Source organism: Raphanus sativus, chromosome 9 (assembly GCF_000801105.2).
Source record: "Raphanus sativus cultivar WK10039 chromosome 9, ASM80110v3, whole genome shotgun sequence".
NCBI lineage: Eukaryota > Viridiplantae > Streptophyta > Magnoliopsida > Brassicales > Brassicaceae > Raphanus > Raphanus sativus.
In genome coordinates, this window is record NC_079519.1 from 26,825,635 (window position 1) to 26,846,347 (window position 20,713).

The 20,713-nt window shown below is 31.4% G+C and overlaps 2 protein-coding genes across 2 annotated transcripts; one reads left to right on the forward strand and one right to left on the reverse strand.

Moving 5' to 3' along the window:
* The first annotated feature begins 10,999 nt into the window (after positions 1 to 10,999).
* On the forward strand, positions 11,000 to 12,152 carry LOC108823338 (uncharacterized). The gene is made up of 4 exons (XM_018596519.2): positions 11,000 to 11,066; positions 11,143 to 11,231; positions 11,508 to 11,792; positions 11,910 to 12,152. Exons 1-4 carry the CDS (start codon positions 11,049 to 11,051, stop codon positions 11,962 to 11,964), a joined length of 447 nt encoding a protein of 148 aa, XP_018452021.1. The 5' UTR covers positions 11,000 to 11,048; the 3' UTR covers positions 11,965 to 12,152.
* Positions 12,153 to 12,625: 473 nt separating this feature from the next.
* LOC108823337 (F-box protein PP2-A11) lies at positions 12,626 to 14,029 on the reverse strand. The gene is made up of 3 exons (XM_018596518.2): positions 13,542 to 14,029; positions 13,304 to 13,422; positions 12,626 to 13,210 (listed from the first exon to the last, which is right to left on the reverse strand). Exons 1-3 carry the CDS (start codon positions 13,872 to 13,874, stop codon positions 12,784 to 12,786), a joined length of 879 nt encoding a protein of 292 aa, XP_018452020.1. The 5' UTR covers positions 13,875 to 14,029; the 3' UTR covers positions 12,626 to 12,783.
* Between the last annotated feature and the right edge of the window lie 6,684 nt (positions 14,030 to 20,713).

Consider the following 20,713-nt stretch of genomic DNA (forward strand, 5'->3'; position numbering starts at 1 on the left):
CATTGGATCTAGCATCAAAGTTAATTTTATAAATCAAACTGATATTCCACATTATGTGATTTTCTAGTTTGCCAAGAACTTCCGAAGAAGTGGATTTGTTAATTGTCTGTTTTCCAAACAATTTTTGTCGAATAAAAGAATGCATCACCTCTTCAAAATTCTCTATAGCCATTAATGAAAAACTAGCTGGTTTCTTTGCAGGAAAAAAAAGTTTGGAGCAGGTGATACAATCTCATATTTTCTTTTTACTATGACTATGGAAATATTGTCTTCCCTACTTGAGAAAGTGGAGTCAAATACGAAGATAAAACTACGTCCTAAAGCAGTCCTACCATAACACATATATTGTTTGTTGATGATTTGTTAGTTTTTTCTGAGGGATCGAGACAATCTATCTCAGAAATAAAGAATATTTTGACAAAGTTTAAATCATGGTCTAGTCTGGACATGAACGCAGCAAAATTTGAATTTTCTTCAGAGATTTTTCTAAAATTAAAGTATCAGTTTTGGAGTTATCTGTTGGGTGTTAACGTTAGCTATTTTCCAATGCAATATTTTGATCTGCTTTGAATCCTAGTAGGGTTAATTACATTACTCTACAACCATTTTCGGAAAGAATAACCTCATAATTACACTTTTAGATTGTTAAGACTTAAGAGTTTTTCTTTTGCCGGAAAATAATGATGGTAAATGCTGAGATATATGGAATGATCAACTTTTGGAGTTAGTCTTTCATTTGCCAAAGAGGTTCTATTAAAAATTTGATTTATTATCCTCTAAATTCTTTTAGAAGAATAACACGTCTTTTGTCTCGGGTGCTAAGGTGAACTGGGACAACATTTAAAAACCCGAAAAGGAGGGTGGTCTAGGGATCCAAAAATTGGAAGAGTTTTAGAAGGTCTTTAAGTTGAAAAGAGGGTATGGAAATTTTTTCTCTGAACCAGACTTTCTGTGGTTTGTCTAGCTGCATTCTAATGTTTTTCAACGATAAAGTTATTGGGAAAAATAAGACTGTCAGAGATTCTCTCCAATTATGAGGAGTATGATCAAACAAAAAGACTTAGTGAGAGAATTCTTACGCCGTAATATCGGGGATGGTAAATCCACCTCTTTTTGTATGACTTTTGGACTGAACTAGGTCCTATCATTAACGATTTTGATCCCAGAAGTCCTAGAAAGTTGCAGATTCAATTAAACTCTCCAGTTAGGTTTTCTGCTAGAGGTAGCCAATAGTTCCTACCTCCTGCTAGGTGTGAGGGAGCTGAAACTGCAGATTGTGCTGACTACTATGACCCCTTCAGATCTGTCTCAAGCTGATGATCTATTTTAATGGCATAATAGAGCTTGCCATTTGGTGCCAAAATTCAGTACGAAATCAACATGGAATTCAATTCGGAGGACAGCTCCTTTAATCCCTTGGCATGATCTTGTTTGGTTCAAGGAGGAGATCCCAAGATGTTCATTTGTTAATTGGATAGCTATGATTGCAAGGCTGCCAACTAGAGATAAACTTACTTCTTGGGGAATAGATGTTCGTACATCGTGTGTGCTCTGCAATAGTGGGAGTGAATCACACCAGAAATTTTTTTCAATGCACCTATCCTACAGAGGTTTGGTCACACTTCTGTCGAGGCTTCCTTACAGCCCTCCCGATTCTCTTATAACTGTTTCTGACCCCCTGGCTCAGCCACAGTTAGCATCATCTTCTGGAAAATGTATTGTGACAGATCTTTTGTTTCAGGTCATTGTTTACAGTCTGTGGAGGGAAAAATTATCATATTTTCTGAGATATGCACTCACTTATCTTTGTACTTGCCGCTAGAGTGGACCGCTGCTCGAGGGATCGCCTCCTCTCATTTCTGCCATGTCTAGTTCCCCTTATCTGCTTTAGCTTTTCTTCTCTTCTTCTTCTGTTTTATTTCATTAGTTTATGCTCTTCTTTTATGCATGTAAAAAGTGGTTATCCTTATATTTTGGAAAAAACAGAAAATCATGGTATGAATCTTATCATTTACACAAAAACGAATTTATGGACTATCATTTATTATGCTTGAATGACATGTATGACAAAAACTTAAGTAATGAAATATTTTTTGTAAAATGTTAAAATTTCTACTAATTTTGACAAAATACAAAATAGCAGAAGATAAAAGAATCAAAATCTACAAACAAAAAGTAAACTAGAAAGGAAAATAAGCAAACCAAACTAGTAAAGATTAAAGAAGACCACAAAGCAAATTACGAAGATCCTGGATGACGAAACACTAATTCCAAACATAAAATTCAGACATTTGTAAAGTTCTGCAGAGCCAAAGAACGGAAGTTTTCATTGTTGTTGCCATGAGCGCTTTTTTTTTTAGGAAATCCCTCAGACCTTGCAACTGGGAAGAGACGAGGACTATGCAAAAATGAACTAGCTTTAGAAGAGTAAGCTACACTCGACGGCATATGAACTTTTACAGGGAGTCAGAGAAGCCCCCTCCAGCATCCTTGAGCTAGAGAAGGCTCAAGAATCATCTCCCACAGTTGCAACAAAGCTGCCAAAGTCAGATCGCCATTTCTATTTGACACCTAATCATTATGTTCCGTTGTAAAGGAAAATAACTCAATTGAATAATCACATGTTAGGACCTGTAAAGCAAAACCCAAATAATAAAAATATACAAAACAACAGAAAAAGCATCAAAAAGTATACCAAAAACCATGACATATCTATGTATAACCAAAAGGCAAACAAGGGACATCTCTCAACTCCATCACATTGAAGTTACACCTCCAGCTGTTGCTGGAGAGGTGCTCACGCCAAAGCTAACAAACCCTATATGTCCACTGATATACTAAGAATGAATCCTAGCTACTATCAAGTTAACAGTGTTGTTGTAATATGTTTAGATTCAATTCCAGACGACCAGTTTATACTTTATCATAATGGTTCAATATTAAGCTAAAACAATGAATGGTTTTAAGATGGTGAAGCGTAGAAAGCAAGTAACAAGTTGGTTTAAGGGTTCCCAGATGATTAAAACCTAGCCTAAGGTTACTTTATCAGGTGTCAAACACTTATGAGCCAAAAAAATTATTCAATTTGATTAGCACATGTCTAGAACTCAGATCACTTTAGATAGATCAGTCAACTCTCGTGGAGCCTCTCTATTTGTAGATCTATCTCGATATCTAAACTATCGTTTGGATCGAGATGCGATAACAAACCCTAAATATCAAGTCTGATTGGTTCACAATAGACCCTAACATCTATTTTCACTGGTTAGAGATGCAATACTCATTCAAGTTATGTCTATCAACCCAACCTATTACACTTTTGACGAATAAACGACCCTAGGTTCATGCACTAAATAATCAGTTTAAAGTAAGCCTTAATCGCAAATATGATTGAAGACAGTCCAATTAATACTTAGTTATGTTTAACTCTCGATTCCAGTACCCTAGAACCTAGACTAAACAAGTATACTACTCAACCATAACACAAGAAAACACAGAAATCAATTATGAATAATACAACATACGATTGAATAGAATAAAAATAGGGTTCACAATAATTTTTTCTATGGCAGAGAGAGATGGAGCCATTTCCCTTACAAAGTGCACAATCCCAATTTAAGAATCTTGCTGCTTGCAAAAACTAACGTAAAAAATAAAAAAGATAGGAAGAGAATATATAAAGAGATGCCAGATATAGAAATACGGCAAATCCCGAAATAGAAACTTGATTTTCTTAAATATCGGGAGCATTCGAGGCTTGCTCCTCTTCCGGAAAACCCGTCAGGTTGCTCTGTTTGGATTGTGCGCGGGAAACACCAATTTCAACATCTTTTCCTCGTTCTTCTTTCTAGGTACTTCTATAATTACTCCATACCTAAATTAACTTAAAATGAATTGAAAGGATTCTATTAAAAACACATATGTATAATAATGCTTTGATTTTTTGTTCATTATTTTCCGTTTGCTCTATAAATGAAGTATAATATGGAGATGGAGATGTTCTTAGCTGCAGAAAAATACAAAATTATTTAAATAAAAAATGAAAAATAGTTGAAAGGAAGCTTTACATTTTTAATCAAAAAAAAAAGGGAAGCTTTACATTTCACGTTCATTTTCTACCTCTTAAGACAGATGTCAGAATATTTTCGGGGTCCATTAGTATCCAACTAGAGTAGTCGAAATTCGAGATATAATGGACTTTAAAGTTTAAACGAAAGTAAAACATTGAATTACTTCTTTTGACAACAAAAGAAAAAAAAAATAACAAATTGATAAGTATTAAGGTTTTGTTATGATTTAGTTGACAAAAAGTAAAAAGGTAGTTGATATGGCCGACACGGTCCTTCTTTTCTATCACTTATTTTTTGTCTTCTTTGCAGGTTGTTCCGATGTCGATAACCCATTATAACTTTTCCATGCAGCTAAGTAGCTCATAAATCTAATTAATTGACCAAAAGTTAGGTTTTCGTTAGTGTTAGAATCTGAGTTAGGTCGGGTTATATAAAAAGAATAAACTCAACTGTAGATTATTTCAAAGATGTTTTCATTGATCTGATTCCAGAGTTGTTACAATGTGTATAAACAAGAGAGAAATAAACTGGTATTCGGTAGAGTATACTGGAAAAATACAAGACATCAAAAAAGAGTTAAGACAGAGTAAACCCCAAATTTCTAGTTGTCACTTTCTTGTGTCCAACTTTGAATGCCCTTTCTGGTCTTTTTGTCATCCTTTTAAACATGAACTCCCTTATCATTTTTTCCTAAGTCAGTTTAACTTAGTGAACTGGACTGAGCTTACCGGGCTGAGTGTTTGGACTGAGTCTTTCAAGTTGATCTTCTACTTGTTGAACAGTCGAGCCGAGCTCATGGTACGAAATAGTTTTGAGGTGAGCTGAGCTCTAGGAGCCGAGTTGAATTGACTTTTGTGGACTGAACTCTTTATTTGATAGGCTTTGTAGAAGAATACAATTCATCTCCTACATAAAAAAATATAATTAATACTGAATTTGTATTATATAATTTCAAAGCCACTTATGTTGTATTTTTGAATTAAAATGTTAGATTTACTAATCAACCAAATACAAATCCATGTAAAATATTTGCAGACGTCCAAAATAAAAAGAAAAAAAACAATTAAGAAAAGTTCGTTGTTAACTCCTCTTGTTCGGAATCACCATTTGAAAGTTTTTAAGAAAACTATGGATTATGAAAGGGACAATTAGTTATATATATCCAAAATTCATATTAGTGAACTACACATCGATTGATACTAGGGGCTTAACTCATATCATTTTGCATACGACAAAACGATTATACCTCATCATGATGATGAAAGTTCCAGTTCGGTACACTATCGCAGCAGAGAGTAAAAAAGTTTATCAAGCGAGTAGGGAGGCGTTCGAAGTCATAGGTTGTCAGCTAGATGGCTTCTGCTCCACCTATTTCATCTCACATCCACTCTTTTTCTTTTTATTCTAATATTCATCTCTTTTTTTTTCATCTATTTCTTTCTTTTTCTATATCTCTTTCATCCTTTCTTCACACATTTTTTTCCTTTTTGATTCTCATCATTTTTTATTTATTTTTCTTATTCATTTTATTTTTTTTTCGATATTTTCAGTTCATTGGTTCTTCATTTTTTTCATAATACATATAGATGTCAGTTTTCTTAATTAATCCAGTAAAAACCAAAGATGATTTAACACCAAATCAAGATAAAATCAGTGAATTTCATGACAATGTTTTTATTGATGGTGAAGGTTAGTAATTTTCGTATATTTGAGTTCTTGTGAATCATAGTTAAAACACATGTATTATCATATCTTTATAGAAATGTGATAAAGGTAAAAAAACGTTAACACTATATACTATATGTTAAGATACTTATTTGATTATTGATTTAAGTGTTATTGTAATCCGTTAAACAAATCAATAACATAATAACAATCTTTATAATTTAGTAATAGTTATTGATCTATTATATTATTTATCCAGTAATAAATGAGTTAGTTACTAAAATTTAAATTAACGAGTAAAACAATAAAGTTAACATGCAATAGTCATTAGTATAGGTTGTTAATAATTAATGTATCGTTTAAAAAATAGAGTAGCTGTTAACATATATATTAGCTGTTATTTCTCATGTAACACATATATATATATATATAATATTTTGTTTTACACGTTAAACAAATCAGTAGCTAAACAATGTACTATATAATTCTATATTATTTTCAATCTAACTCATTATTTAACGGTTACACATAAATTTAACTGACTAATATTAAAGTTAGCGAGTAAAATAAAAAGAACTTAACATGTTATAAAACAAGTTAGCATGTTAACAATAAAAATATCATATAAATACATATGTTTAATTTTATATAAAAGGTTAACCTGATAACATAAATCACCTAAAATCAGAAAAATATAGTTATTTTACCCAATTTTAGGTATACGTAAAAAATTCTCTTGCCTCTCATGAAACAAAACCAAATACCCAAAAAATAATAGCAGAACAAGAGATGAATATGAATGCAGAATACCAAACTTTTGGGACGTGAAAATCACGTGATCCGTTGAGTTAATGTTTGTAAATCCGCTTACAGTTCCATTGATTTAAAACTAAAATATTTGACTTTCAAATTAAAAAGTCTTTTAAAAGAAAAAAAAAACTAAAACTCACATGGCGATTTTCTATTTCTATGTTTAAAATGATGGTTTTCAATTGTTTTTATAATTGTTTTAAATTGATTTTTTGAAAGATGTTTATGGGGAGAAAAAAGAGAAAGGTAAAAGATGGATCTGACACAGATAGAGAACATGAGTTTTCATGTCTTCTAGTCTGACAGCGGTTTCAGGTGGACAGTGTGGAGTGTAGGGGTATTATATATTTATATCTCAAAATTATTTTTGAAAAAAGAGGGGTATTTGGCAATATATATGATCAATAGGGCTATAAACACCAATTATCTCTTATGAAAATAGCAAAAAGATTAATCATCATGTGTTGTTAGAAAAACTTCTCAACCACATGAACTATGATATGTGTCTGTGCATATTTCATTCGTATCTCATTATATGATAAATCGCATCAAATGAATGATAAAATGATGGTGGGCTGTCATTTATCCGTACTACTGAAGTGTCCCTAACAAATTGTCAATATGTATGTACAAACAAAGAGCATGTGATCTCTCTTAACTTTTTTTTCGGGCTCATAACAAAACAAACAAGTTTATATACAAGCTCAACTCCTAGTTGCTCGAAGAAAATAAAATTACAACCTCAACTTCGTATGCATACTCTGTAGAAGTTCTTATCTTTGGTTGCCAGCCAGGGGACGAAAGCAAATTGAGGTTTATCCTATAATAATTTTCTCTCCTAAGGAGTACGAATTTGTTCCTAAACTAAAATAAATATTTTTTTTGGAAAAAAGTTCAAATCAATTGAAGAAATATATGGATAAAATGACACCTGATAATATGATTGGCACTTTTCTCACACTCAAAACATTGGTAACTGTAAAGCCAACGTCCACGATTGGCACAACATCGAGTGACTAATAATATGATAGTTTGATGATAGTTAATAATACTTCTTGGATTGCAGGTGTAAACTGTATTTTTTATTCTTGCTGATTATTTTTATTTCTTCATTACTAGAATGTCTCCAGTCTTTGTTTGTTAAGTTGCAAAAGCTCATACGACCTTTTTGTGGAATCATTATTCTTTAGCTCACTCTTGCTGAGATTCTTCCTAAGTTGATAAGACGGCGTTTTCCAGTCGAACCTTTGACGTCTCGCAAGGGAACTTCATGAACCTTTGAAGACAACTTTCCCAAACGAATTGAGATAATTAATCTACCAACAACCAAGAAGATCTTAGTCCCTGCATTAAAGGGTTTTCCAACTAAAGGGGAATTTGATGTAACACAAATCTCCACAACGGAGTCATAATGGTAAAGATAGTTCAAACACAAACAAGGAACATGGATAATAAAATCCTTGTTAAGAACCAACACATTTGTGAACAAAGAGTCATACAAATCCACCTCAATTTTACTGGAGTAAGCATTGATTTACCAAATCTGAAAACAATCTTTCGTCTTTGACCATATGATTTGTTGCTCCACTCTCTATAATCCATGTACTTTGAACTGTTGGTATATGAATAGCTGAAAACAATAACTCTTCCATGTTAGTTCTTTGCTAGGTTCTTCATGGTGCATGTAAGCTTGCTGATTTTTCCTCATTCTACAGTCTCTTGATATGTGTCTGAATTCTCGACAATTGAAGCATTCTATTTGTGATTTTTGCTGCCTGTTTTGATCATTGTTAGGTATTTTGTTTTTTAGTAGCACATATCTTCATAATGAGTATCTTTTTTACAATGATTGCAACTCTTTGATTTCTTGGATTATCATCAAAATTTGTGATTTTTGCTGCCTGTTTTGATCATTGTTAGGTATTTTTTTGTAGTAGCACATGAGTAGAATCCAAATGCCAAGGAGGAAATCAACATGCAGAAGGATGTTCATGTTTTTGTTCGATCACTTGAACAAGTGCGTGATTTTGACAGCAAGGTTGTATTGTTGATAAGTTCACGAGGAGTAACAAGACATGAAGTAACACAACGTCAGTGAGGAGTTGATCTTGACACTTGGAGTGTAGCAGTTGGGTTAGTAACTCAAGACAATATATGAAAGTGATGGAAATTCAGAATGACAATGGAATTGTCACATACCATTCATCAAGTATGATGTCTATTTTCATTAATGGGACTAAGTGGATTTAAGTTTTAATCTACTTATGTAGGTGTGGTGTATAAGTGTAAACGTATGCATGTTTCAAGAAGATCATGAAGGGACTTTAAGCTTGGCTCAAGGTGGAGTTGAGAGAAGTAAGAAAAGATAAGAGAAGACAAGGAGATGCAGAAGATGAGCAGGATTGCTCAAACATCAGGAGGTATCGGCACAAAGGAAGGGTTATGGACTTGGACCAAACATGTGGAGTTTATTGAGGTTTGGTCAAGCACATCGTATTTATTCATCGACTGGGCCGACTTGCATAAGTTACGTGCATACAATCTATGTGCCTAATCATCGAAATTCATTAGGTTAATTACTAATACAGAGAATGAGAGATCTCTAAGCCAAGCCTCAGGGGAGCTGAAGCCCCAAACCTAAAAGGAATGTTTCCATGACGTCTATTAGAGAGATAGAGTAAGCTAGAGATAGATATGTTATTCTAGGCTTAGCTTTTATCCATGTAATCTCTTGTATTATCTCTTTATACTCTCTAGGGTTTGTATACCCAGGAACAAAGAAAGAGTCTATGATCTTGTAAACCACATCAGAGGTACTTCCCGATACTTCATATTGGATGTTGTGGATCTCCACCCCAAATGTAGTGGTGCGGCCGTGAACTGGGTGAAAAATACCCAGGAACAAAGAAAGAATCTATGATCTGGTAAACTACATCGGAGGTATTTTCCGATGTAGTGGTGCGGCCGTGAACCGGATGAAAAATTCTTGAGTCATGAACAAGGATTAAATCAATGGGAAAGATCAATAGACCAGAAAATACTACAGATCTCCAACAAAGTTTTGTTAGAGTTACAATTAACTCAGCAAGTGGTATTAAAATTATAAATTCCTCAACATGCTAAACTAGAAATTTAAGCTTGAGAAAACTTTCATATAATTTATCAAAAATTACATGGTTGAATATCCAGAGAATAATATTTCCTTTTCACACAACAATAAAGTTTGATTTTGCTGTTGTTTATAACAATAATTGGAATGAAACTTCAACTTTGGAGAAAGAACCTTGTTTTGATTAGTTTTGAAACAGCTAATGATATTTCTCCTATGTTCCTTCGCACCACTATGACTGCATTGCACACTCAACAAAAAAAAAGTTAGAGATTCTTACATATCTTAAGAATCCCTTAGGCTTCACGTGTTGCGTTTAAAGATTTGATATTTCATCGTGTCTTCTTGAGAAGAAAGTGTGATCCGAGCCAACAAAACGACATTTTTACTCTCTCCATCAGATTCTGTCTTTGGGATGTGAGTTATGTCAATCCATAGCTCCATCTTAGCTTTTATTTGATAACTTCAGCTGATGCCGTTATGATAATTTATGGCATCACTATATGACTTGTAAGAAGTGCCGTGCCTCAATAGGAGAAAAAGAAACACTCGCTTCCGGCAGCAAATGTTTTTGAAAAATCAAGGGCATCATTTTTAACAAAAGGCATAATAAAATTATAAGAAAAAGAACTGGGTTACTGAGAATTAAAAAAACATATGAAATAATAATGAAATCATTGTTTATAAGTAACAAAAATACAGACAAGTGTTAGTTATTAAAGAATCAGAGTAATTAGATTGGTTGGCAGTTATAGTTTTGAATGAAACTTTAAAATATTTTCAAAAAGTAAAGTTGATAAATGTTATTTTTATTTAGTCATGGCATAAAAATAAGTAATTTAATCAAGTTATCTAAAAATAGTTAGAAAAATTAATGGTAAAACGTAATAATATTTGTTAAAATAAAATTATATATTTTTAATAATTATTATTATCTTTTATTAGTTCAATATTTTACATTTTTTCTAATAGTTTGTACTATTATTTTTATTGATTTTTTAATAATTGGCTTTGGGCAACTATAAACGTTCGCACGGCTCTGCTTGTAAGTTGTAAAACGTCAGTCTTTTTAGCAACTTATTATACGATCTTGAGACTAAACCAACAAATGATAACATTGTGAAAAACTACTAATCAATATTCTTCCACAGCAAATATTAAATGAGAGGAGGAAATTTCTTCTCATTTTTTTGTGGTTAAATATTATTGCCACTTGGTATTTTAAATATTTGATGGATGGGATTTAATTTCTGTATGACTAAATTAGGCTATGCCATTTTGAAATTTTCTCCATATTTAAGTAACAAAGATCCTAAAATGTCTCATCCCCCTCCGTATATATAATCAATCATTCGTCTAATGCTCTTTAACTCTAGTCACAAAGTTAAACGAAGATGGCTTTCAGAATCGCTGTAAGTTCAGTTTGATTCTTGTCTATTCAAGTTTGTTTACTGTTGTGAGATTGTTTACTGTATTTTTGGTTTGTAGAGCCAATTGCGCTCGACTGGCAAACAAATTGGTGGCTCTCGTCGCTTCGCGACCACAGTCGCCCATGGTGCCAAAGAAACATATAATAAGTAAGATTTACAAAAATATGATGTCATTTTCAATTTTCATAATATTTCGTTATTAGCCTATTAACATTCCTATTCGATTATTCATGATTTGTTTGCAAATTTCAATTTTTTTAAATGTACATAATCTTATAATTGTCAAAGTGTTCGATCTAGTTTTTGAACATGATGATTTTGTAATAAATCTCTTCTTAAAACTTAGCTGCATTCAAGTATTTCGTTTAACACATACAATGACACAAAGAAACTTTTTAAGCAATGGGGTTATTGCCAAAATAGGTTTTCAGTAACGGGAGAGTTTGCACCAGTGGCTATAATAGGAGGTTTTGTTGCTCTAGCTGTTGCTATGGCCGGACATAGCCTCAAGCAGCAGCTAATGCATGCTCCAGGGGTCAGTACAAGGAAGAACAGAAGAGCGGCTGTCGCGGAAGTCGATGATCCGGACAATTGTGTTTCCTCCGCCGACAAATATATCAACAAGTCTTGGCTACGGAAAGTAGGTCAGATTCAAGATAAGTCTAGTGCCATCTTACCTGATACCAGCAGACCTAACCCATTCACCACGTATGTTCATGACTAGTTATATACATGTTTGGTTTGATCTAAGATTGATTTAACTCTCTAGTAAAGGACAATACAACCAAATTTACATTATTTTTTTTTGGCATGTGAACTGGAAAGGCCTCGAAATGCAGAGACATTGAAATCCGTTGGTGTGGCTCCAAAGGGAATCTGAAAACTTTCTACGAATCGAACAAGATCTTCTGTTTTCAAATAAAAATGCATTTTAACTTATTAATTTTTGTTCAATAATATTATGTACATATATATAATAATATAATAATCTCTTGGAGCTTGTTACAAATAAAGCTGCTTTCTTTGTTCAGTTGTTGATGTTAAGAGGAAAAAGCCAAAGTAACGTACCCATGACTCTGTTTAGATAGTCTGGACTCTATTAAGTTCCACGCTGTACAGATTTACGATGCTGTTGTTGTTTGTAACGCTCATTACATAGAGCCTCGTGTTGCTGAAATTCATGGCAATTTCCATTGATTCTCTTAATTTGTGATTTAGACATCGATAGTTTTGATTTCAAATGGCTTGGAGTCATTGTAGGAAGAGACTGTAAGGACGGTGTAGTGTAGTGACACAAGAAGAGGTTAGTGTAAAATTATAAGTTCTTGGCCTGTAGAAGAGGTGCCTAGCCATAGTCACGGTATTCCTCAACATTTCAACGATCAGGTTACAAATTTCAAAGATCATAACGTATGCTTGGGCGATTTTTATAAAAGATCGTAAAGCAATAATAATTTCATGTGGAAGCTTGGTATGCCGTATGCCTTGGTTATCTCTGAACCGGGTCAGTTTAATAACTCCGGTCTGCATGACGCGCTGCCTTAAATGGAAACTCTTCAACTTCAAACTCAAATTTTACACATTGAACCTAAAACTATTATAAAACAAAGACCCTAATTAGTAGTAATTACCCTAATTTCTCTTTACCCCAAAGGATTAAAAACTCCTTCTAAACAAAACCAAACATCGGTTTAGACACTTAAACCCGCCTCAACCGGTCCTTACACGAGCTCGGATACACAATCACAGAATCCACACACAACCCTCCTTTGGTATGTGTACAATCGATCTGCGTCATGGAGAACTTAAGCTTAGTCATCGACGAGCTTTTAGATTTTCGAACCACAAAGTCTCCGGCATGGTAGTGATTCCAGCTTCCCGATCCGGTTAACATGCATTGAGACGAAGAGTGTTGACCATCTTCAGTCCAAATCTGAAACCGAACCGGTTTAATGTTCCAACCGTGAATCTGTTCAGTGTTGCAAACCTTCCAACCAAACCGCTTTCCCGGTTTGCCCAGGTGAAGCCTGAAGAAGACGCTGTAGGTTCCAGCTGGGAACGGGAAATCGATTTCTCCATCGACTTGAAACCACCAGATTTGCTGAAGATATGCCACCGAACCAAATCTGCAAGAAATCAAACACAAAAAGTTACTTTATATAACTAACATGCAATCAAAGATTATGAGATGTATCATCAGATCTAGAGAGAGGTCTCACCGAGATTCATCAGAGGGAACGTGATTCCAGTATCTCCGATCATCAATTCCGGTGATCGACAATCCCTTGGCCGATATGTATAAACAGAGATCACTGGTTCGTTTATCCACCCAAGCTTTCTGCAAACAAAACATGAACTTTAAAAAAAAACAAACAAACAAACAAAACAAAACATGAACTTTCAAGAAGGATAAAACAAACAGAGAGAGAAGCTGTTGTGTAATAGAAGAGGACGAACCTTTGTGCCTTGGTCGAAGGAATTAACACGAGAGAGGAAGTTGTAGACGTCTCTTTTGCGCAGCTTTTCCGGGAAACCCCCGAGGATTTTCTCGAGAATCAACCTGTAGTCTTGAGGGAGCTTCGACTCCCAGACGAAATCAGCCCAGGAAGCGCTGTGGAAAGCTCTGTTTAGCTTCGAGAATCTGCAGATCTCGACCGGATCCAAGCTCTCGAGGATCAACGCCACGCAGCTCTCGGGCAAATCATCCAGACCGGGCTTCGACAGATCTCTCTCGCGAGAGGAAGAAGAAGATGATGAACCATTGGTGAAGAGAGAGAACCCAGAACCCATTCAATCAAAAAATCGTAAGATGTTTCGAGACTTTCGTTGTGGGTTTTCTACTTTTTTTTTTAGAAAGTAAATCAAATCAAAACAAATGGAGAGAGAGAGAGAGAGAGGAAGAGTTTGGTGGTTTCAGACAAATGGTGCAAGCGAAGCTGACGCAAATGGGAGGAATTTATGTATGTTTATATATACATCAAGTTGAAGATTTATTAGTTAAAAAAATGAATCAATTTAAGTATAATTATGCGCAAATGTTGTTTTTTTTTCTTTCTTGTTTTTGTATGGAATTATTCTGTTTGGATTTTAGATAATTGTTTAATCTGTTTTTGACATCCAAGTGTTTGTAATCTTTGAGTTGTAAGAGTTATAGATGTAATGTAACCGTAAGACAAGTCTGTGATACTACAACCATTGATATTTATCCAAGTAACTAAGCATTTGTTTTTTCTTATCCTACTAATAATAACAACTCATTTTTGTGAAACAAATTAATAAAACTATTCTAGTAGTAATTCAGCTTCGGTACAAAAATTATCAATGAATTAGAAACTATAATATAATATTTGATTCTTGTTAAACTCTCTAAATTAATATTTGATAGATTAATAATTATTATAAATTAATAAAATTTTCAAGTTTTAAATTGAACATTTCAAAATTTGACACAGATAAATAAAACAATAAAATAATAATTTTCAGAAAATCATATGTAAATATATAGTCCTTAATGTATATGTATAACATTTTATATAAATACGAACCAACCATTCTATTATTAATTTTATATTCACATTGGAATTATCTTTATATTTTTTAACATTTAATGTATTTTAATGAAATTTAGTAAAATTATATCTAAAACACATTTAAATTCTAAGAAACTTATTTTATATATACCAAATAATATAATAAACTGACAAGATATAGAATTTCAAAATTTTAGTTAATGTATTTACATTAAAAATAAAAATATATAAAAAGGATTTTTTTTGTAATTAATAACTCTATAAATTAACAAATATTAAAATCCTAATACTATTAATTTATGGAGTTTTAACTGTAAATGTACAATTTTCCAATAATTATTCAATTTGTTCAAATATCATATGTAATACTTGAGATATATAATATATTCTTTTAATAAATATAAATTGATAAATAAAATTTTAAAGTTTTATTAATAAAATAAAATATTTATCATCTCATAAATTTTTTGTTACGATTTAAACGCATCAATATATTTAAAATCTATACCATAATATTTCATATATATTTTATGTTTTGATTTTATTTAAAAATTATGATTGGATATAATTTTCTATAATCAAATTCATCAATATGTATTATGTGAATTTAAATTTAAATATTGGTATTATAAATATGTAATTTGTATTCACATATATAAAAGCTATAATTTTGAAAATTATATTTATAAATTTTATAAATAAAAATGTTTATTATACTTTAATTTTAAAATATATTATTAGATATTATTATTTCAGTGACATATGTCTTGACATTTTTTAAGCAACATATTTTCATATTTAAATTTCTATTGTATCACAAGAACAATATTAACACAAATTATATCATACATTCTGTATTTTAATTATGTATATATTTAGTATTAAGACAGAATATATCTGGTGTTTTACAAAATAATTAATACTCCCTCCGTTCGTTATTATATGTCGTTTGAGTGCTTTTTCTTTGTATCATTATATTTGACGTTAACAAAATCCCAAACAACTAATATCATAATAATACTTTATTTACCCCTACAACAAATATTGATACAAAGACAAATTTAACATTAAATACTAATTGAAAGGTTAAAATAGAGATTCCAACATATTTTTTAATTTATGTTAAAACCTTTGAAATGTCATATAATAATGAATGGAGAGTGTATTAATTTTAAAAATTAATAATTTCAAACATGTCGAACAATGTAATAAAAGGTAAAACTTATCACTAAAAATGTTAGATATTAGAGAAATGGTCACGATTTTAGCCACATTTACATTCAGCGACAACTTTATCACAAACTTTTCATGTCAAATATGTTATTATCTTATACAAAGAAAATTAAATAATCCTGAATTTAAATAGTCACGAAATATTCATATAAAATCACGAACATTTTGTGGCAAAATCATGTATAAAGTTACACATTTTTTATGCAACAAAATTGTGTCAATTATAGTGAAAAAACAAACACGATAGTCACGCCTGTTCCTATTTTCGCTATTCGTGACAATTTCTCACAGTTTCGCAGCTAATTTAAAAGTTATGCATTTGATGGTAGGAGGATTCTTCAGCTTCTAATCAGTTATGATTCATCGGCTTGTTTGATTCGCTTTATTTCTCTTTCTTTGATCTGATTTACTTTTGATTGTTTATTTTATTTAATTGCCAATTTATTTTAAATTTGACAAAGTTTTTTATTGTTCTTTTGTATGTTTTTCTAATAGATTTGGAAAAACAAAGGTTTCGGTTCAATCGAACCGTTTAGAAAAAGTAATTGATAGATCTACTGCGGATGGTGGCGACAAATTTTACCGGCTTCAATCGTTGATGGTTCCTCATGTGATGATGATAGATTTCTTACTGCAAACTATGGTTACTTCAAAAAGTAGTATCAAATTCTATGGAAAGGTAATCTTTTTGACTCTATTATCAGTAATGGGGTAATATAAAGAATTGTCTTGTCTCATTGGTTCCTACTGGAGTATTAAAAATAGAGTGACAATCGTTCTCAATTCAGTTTGAAGCGTAGTGTTTTTGGATTAATACGAAGATAGTCTCCCTTGAGATTCAGATATTCCAAAAACAAATATGAAGTTTTTATGTGAAAATCTTTAGTCATCCATACGCAAGATGTGTGTTATTTTACTTTGGATTCCTATTGGTGTATATCTTTTCTATTTTTATTTTGATAGTTCTCATTATTTAGAATTATTTGCTATAAAGGCTTAATTCAATAATAAAATCAAGCGTTAAAAAAAAAAGTTATGCATTTATCATAAACGTGACAATAGCGAATTATTTCTGCCTAATCTTTTGAAAGGAGTGATGTTAATGGTATTGGTATAGTTCTAAAAGAATTTGAATGATATTTGTGACATTTACCTACAATCTCAAGAAATTATGATCGATTTAGAGCAATTCATAATTAAAAGGTCATAAAGCAAAGATAAATTCGAAACAATTCAGCCAAAGTAAGCTCAGGAACGAACTTTTTTCTGTTTTCAAAAACGTGTTGACTGTTGTCATCCATAGCGGTTGAATTTTTCAAGAGGCCGAAGATTCAAATATCAATATCCCATGTTCTGAGAACTTTCACCAGCAACTGTTTTGCTAGTTCAGTTAATTGTAATTCAAAATACTTTCGTTCAAAAATCATCCCTCCGACTGACTAGTGTAAAAACCATTTACGTTTCACTATTTGTAAGTGTGTGATTGGAACAACAATCCAAGCAAAAGCACTTACTGTCAGCACGAAAGGAAAAACTCACCATGGGCTATTAGCTGGCATTTTTGTTTGATTTTGAATTTGTACTTTTTATCGGTTGTAGCCTCAAATTACGTGCTTATCAAACGTCTAGAACGTATCATATAAATTATAATCTCCTCATTTTGCCACGTATATAATAATCATGTATTATTATCTAAAATGTACTAAAGCTACCGTGATCTCTGAAGATATAAAATAAAATGTTTTAACTATTGAATCACAATTAAATAGTTAATTTGTTTTTTTTTTGTCTTTTCTTAATGTTAAACTTCATTTATAAAGTTTTTTTGGTAAACAAACAACTTCATTTATAAAGTGTAAAACTGCATATACGAACTATACATTTCTACAAGATTAGAAGAGATTTTACCACAAAAAAAAAGTTTAGAAGAGATCTCATAGACTCGTACGATCAGTTTATCAAGCTCAAAAATAAGAAAACGACAGCAGGCTACCAAACGTACGATATTATTGTTATGTGTATATATAGTTTTGACCGGTTTATTAAGCCTAAGTCTTTTATCAACACCTTATATACCTGGCTGATCAAATAATAGAATATCAGATATATCATACAATGTGGGATGTAATAAGGATGAAGATTAAAGATTTATAAACAGAGACTAATCCCTAATCGATGATAAAAGTTTCCCAGTGATAATATATGCTTCCATAACTCATACTGTAAAAAAAAGTTCGAATAGTCAAAAAAAAAAAAAAAAAAATTCGAATAGTCTCAATGTTAGTTTACTTGAAAAGTGAAAACAACTCATAGTTCTTCTCCGGTATCTTTATCTAATTTTTCTGTCACCCAAATATTTTATTTTAGTTATGTGATAGCTTATCATCCCCTCCCTCGTAGTGATAACTCGCAAAACCATATTACAATTATTTATCTCCTCTGACCAAAAGAAATATTAAATGACTATATTGACAATTGGAACATGGAACATAGACTAAAAAGACGAACCGTGCATAAATAAATAAATAGTACCTCCTAATTACGCGTAGTTTCAGATGAGCCACGAGTGAAAATCCAGAAGTAGAAAACGCGGCACGTATAAACCTACGTGTTGAACGTGGTACACTTGTCTCTGACGAGGCTACTACTATACGACGCGGATCTAGACCATACGTATCTCGCACAAAATATTCATATTTTATAATCGAATTATCCAATTTCTGAGTTTGTTTGGTCAAATACACCAAGCACATATTATTCAACAAGTTGTTAGATTTGTCGAGAAAGAAGAATATTAGTTTGATAATCCAAAGAAGAATATTAAAGTGATAATGCCGTTTAGCAGGGGTTAATTGTTTGCTAATTTTCTTTATGCATTATGTGTTTATGAAAATTGTTTTTTGATAGTTTACAAAAAATTGTGTTTTGATTGATAAACGTGGTTTAATAGAATAATTGTTTGAAAAATAGTGTGAAATAATGTTTGATTCGTAAATATATACTTTGCGATTTTGCTAGATAAATATTAAATAAGTAAACTATTTTGAAATAGTTTTAGTTTATAATTTTATATATTTGAATTCAAATTGAAAAACTGAATTTTAATTTCACTGGTTTTGACAAAATTAAATAGATTTTTGAACAGTTTTCTAACTTAACTCAAACACAGATTCTAATATAACTTGTAACCAGATAGAGAATGAGTTTTGATTTGACTAGTCAGTCTGATTCTTAAAACATTCATTCAAAATAAAAACAAATATAAATAAAACATTACTTTATATATCTGTACTAGTATACAGTATATATAATATATATGAGAATAATATTTGATTGGTAAAATATTTTGTGATTACTTTTAATACTTTAGATGAAATTTTGTGAAAGTAATAATTTTTGTTAATTTTTAAATGTCTGTAAATATATTTAAAATAAAACCATTGATTGAAATTATTAAAATAAAAAAATTAAGAAGATTGGTATATAATTATTTATTAAAAAGGTGATGTTATTTTCAGGTTTATTATTAATTATGAATTTAAAGTAGTAATGCTTGGTGTGAAATTTTGAAAATCGATGAACAATGCATTATAAATATGAAGTTTTTTCATGCCTTTATTTTAATGTATGTATTTTATAAACTTTTATTTTTGCTAAAATAGTTATTTTAATTTTTGGAGAAATAAAAAATATTAAAATATTTGATATAAAATATTTAATTTCGACTATAATTTCTATATTTCTATTAATTTGAATTTTTAGTAATACTAATTATTTTATAAATTTATGATAAAATCATGAAGTATGTTCACTTTTCTTAAACACTTTAAAACAATTTATTTATTTTAAATATTATCACAAACGTAAACTAAAACATATTTGGCATAAATATGATGATTTCACTTTTGATTAACGTTCACAAGTTATCTACTTTCCGACCAACCTCATTGTATATGGCTCTCGACAAGCCTTCCGTGCACGGTGCACCAATTGATAATTTATAAATAGAACTATTAGTCAGAATTTTGTCAAAAAAAAAGTTATTAGTCAGAAAGATATTTCACGTCACAAAATTTTCAAAAAACAAAAAAGAGAAAAAATGATTTTAAAACATCTAATTCGTCGATTAAAAAAAACATCCAATTTCGTGTTTCTCTTTCTATACGGAGAATGACACATGAGTGACAAGACTTGATCGAGCTTATATGACAAAGATTAGAACAACAAGAGATAATTTAGCCTCAGAACAAAAAAATAAATCATCAGAACAACTGTAAAATCAAATATACAAGAAAACTGATAAGGACATTATCGGTTGAACATAGAAGTACGTAGGAGACAAACTTCGTGCAATTTGTCCTTTGTTTCTAAGGTCTGATTTGTACTATTATAGCTCAAAATGATGAAATCAGGATCATTTTGGGATGTGAAAGAGTCTGCTAAGGGATCTTGGTTGTGGGGTAAACTACTTAGACTCAGACCAGGGGCAGACGTAGTAAAGAGGGTACGGGGGCATGTGCCCCCATCTAATTTTTCATTTTCGTTTAAAGGTAAATCAAAGAAAGTGCCCCCATCTATAAAGAAAATACAGTGAGAAATTATAATGTGCCTCCAATTAAATTCAGTTCTAGATCCACTACTTGACCTTTAACCTGTTCTTTTTTTTGCGGGATGTAAGAAATGGTGAATCAAGCCATTTCTAGTTTGATGACCGGTGGGGGACATGTTAGTATCATAGAATATTTTCAATTCTTTTATTAAACAAAACTTACGTAATTATTTAATATGATTAATATATATTAAAAAAACCTACGTAATTATTCGATAATAACTTTTGTATCTTTCTTTTTCTTTGTTTAATTTTAT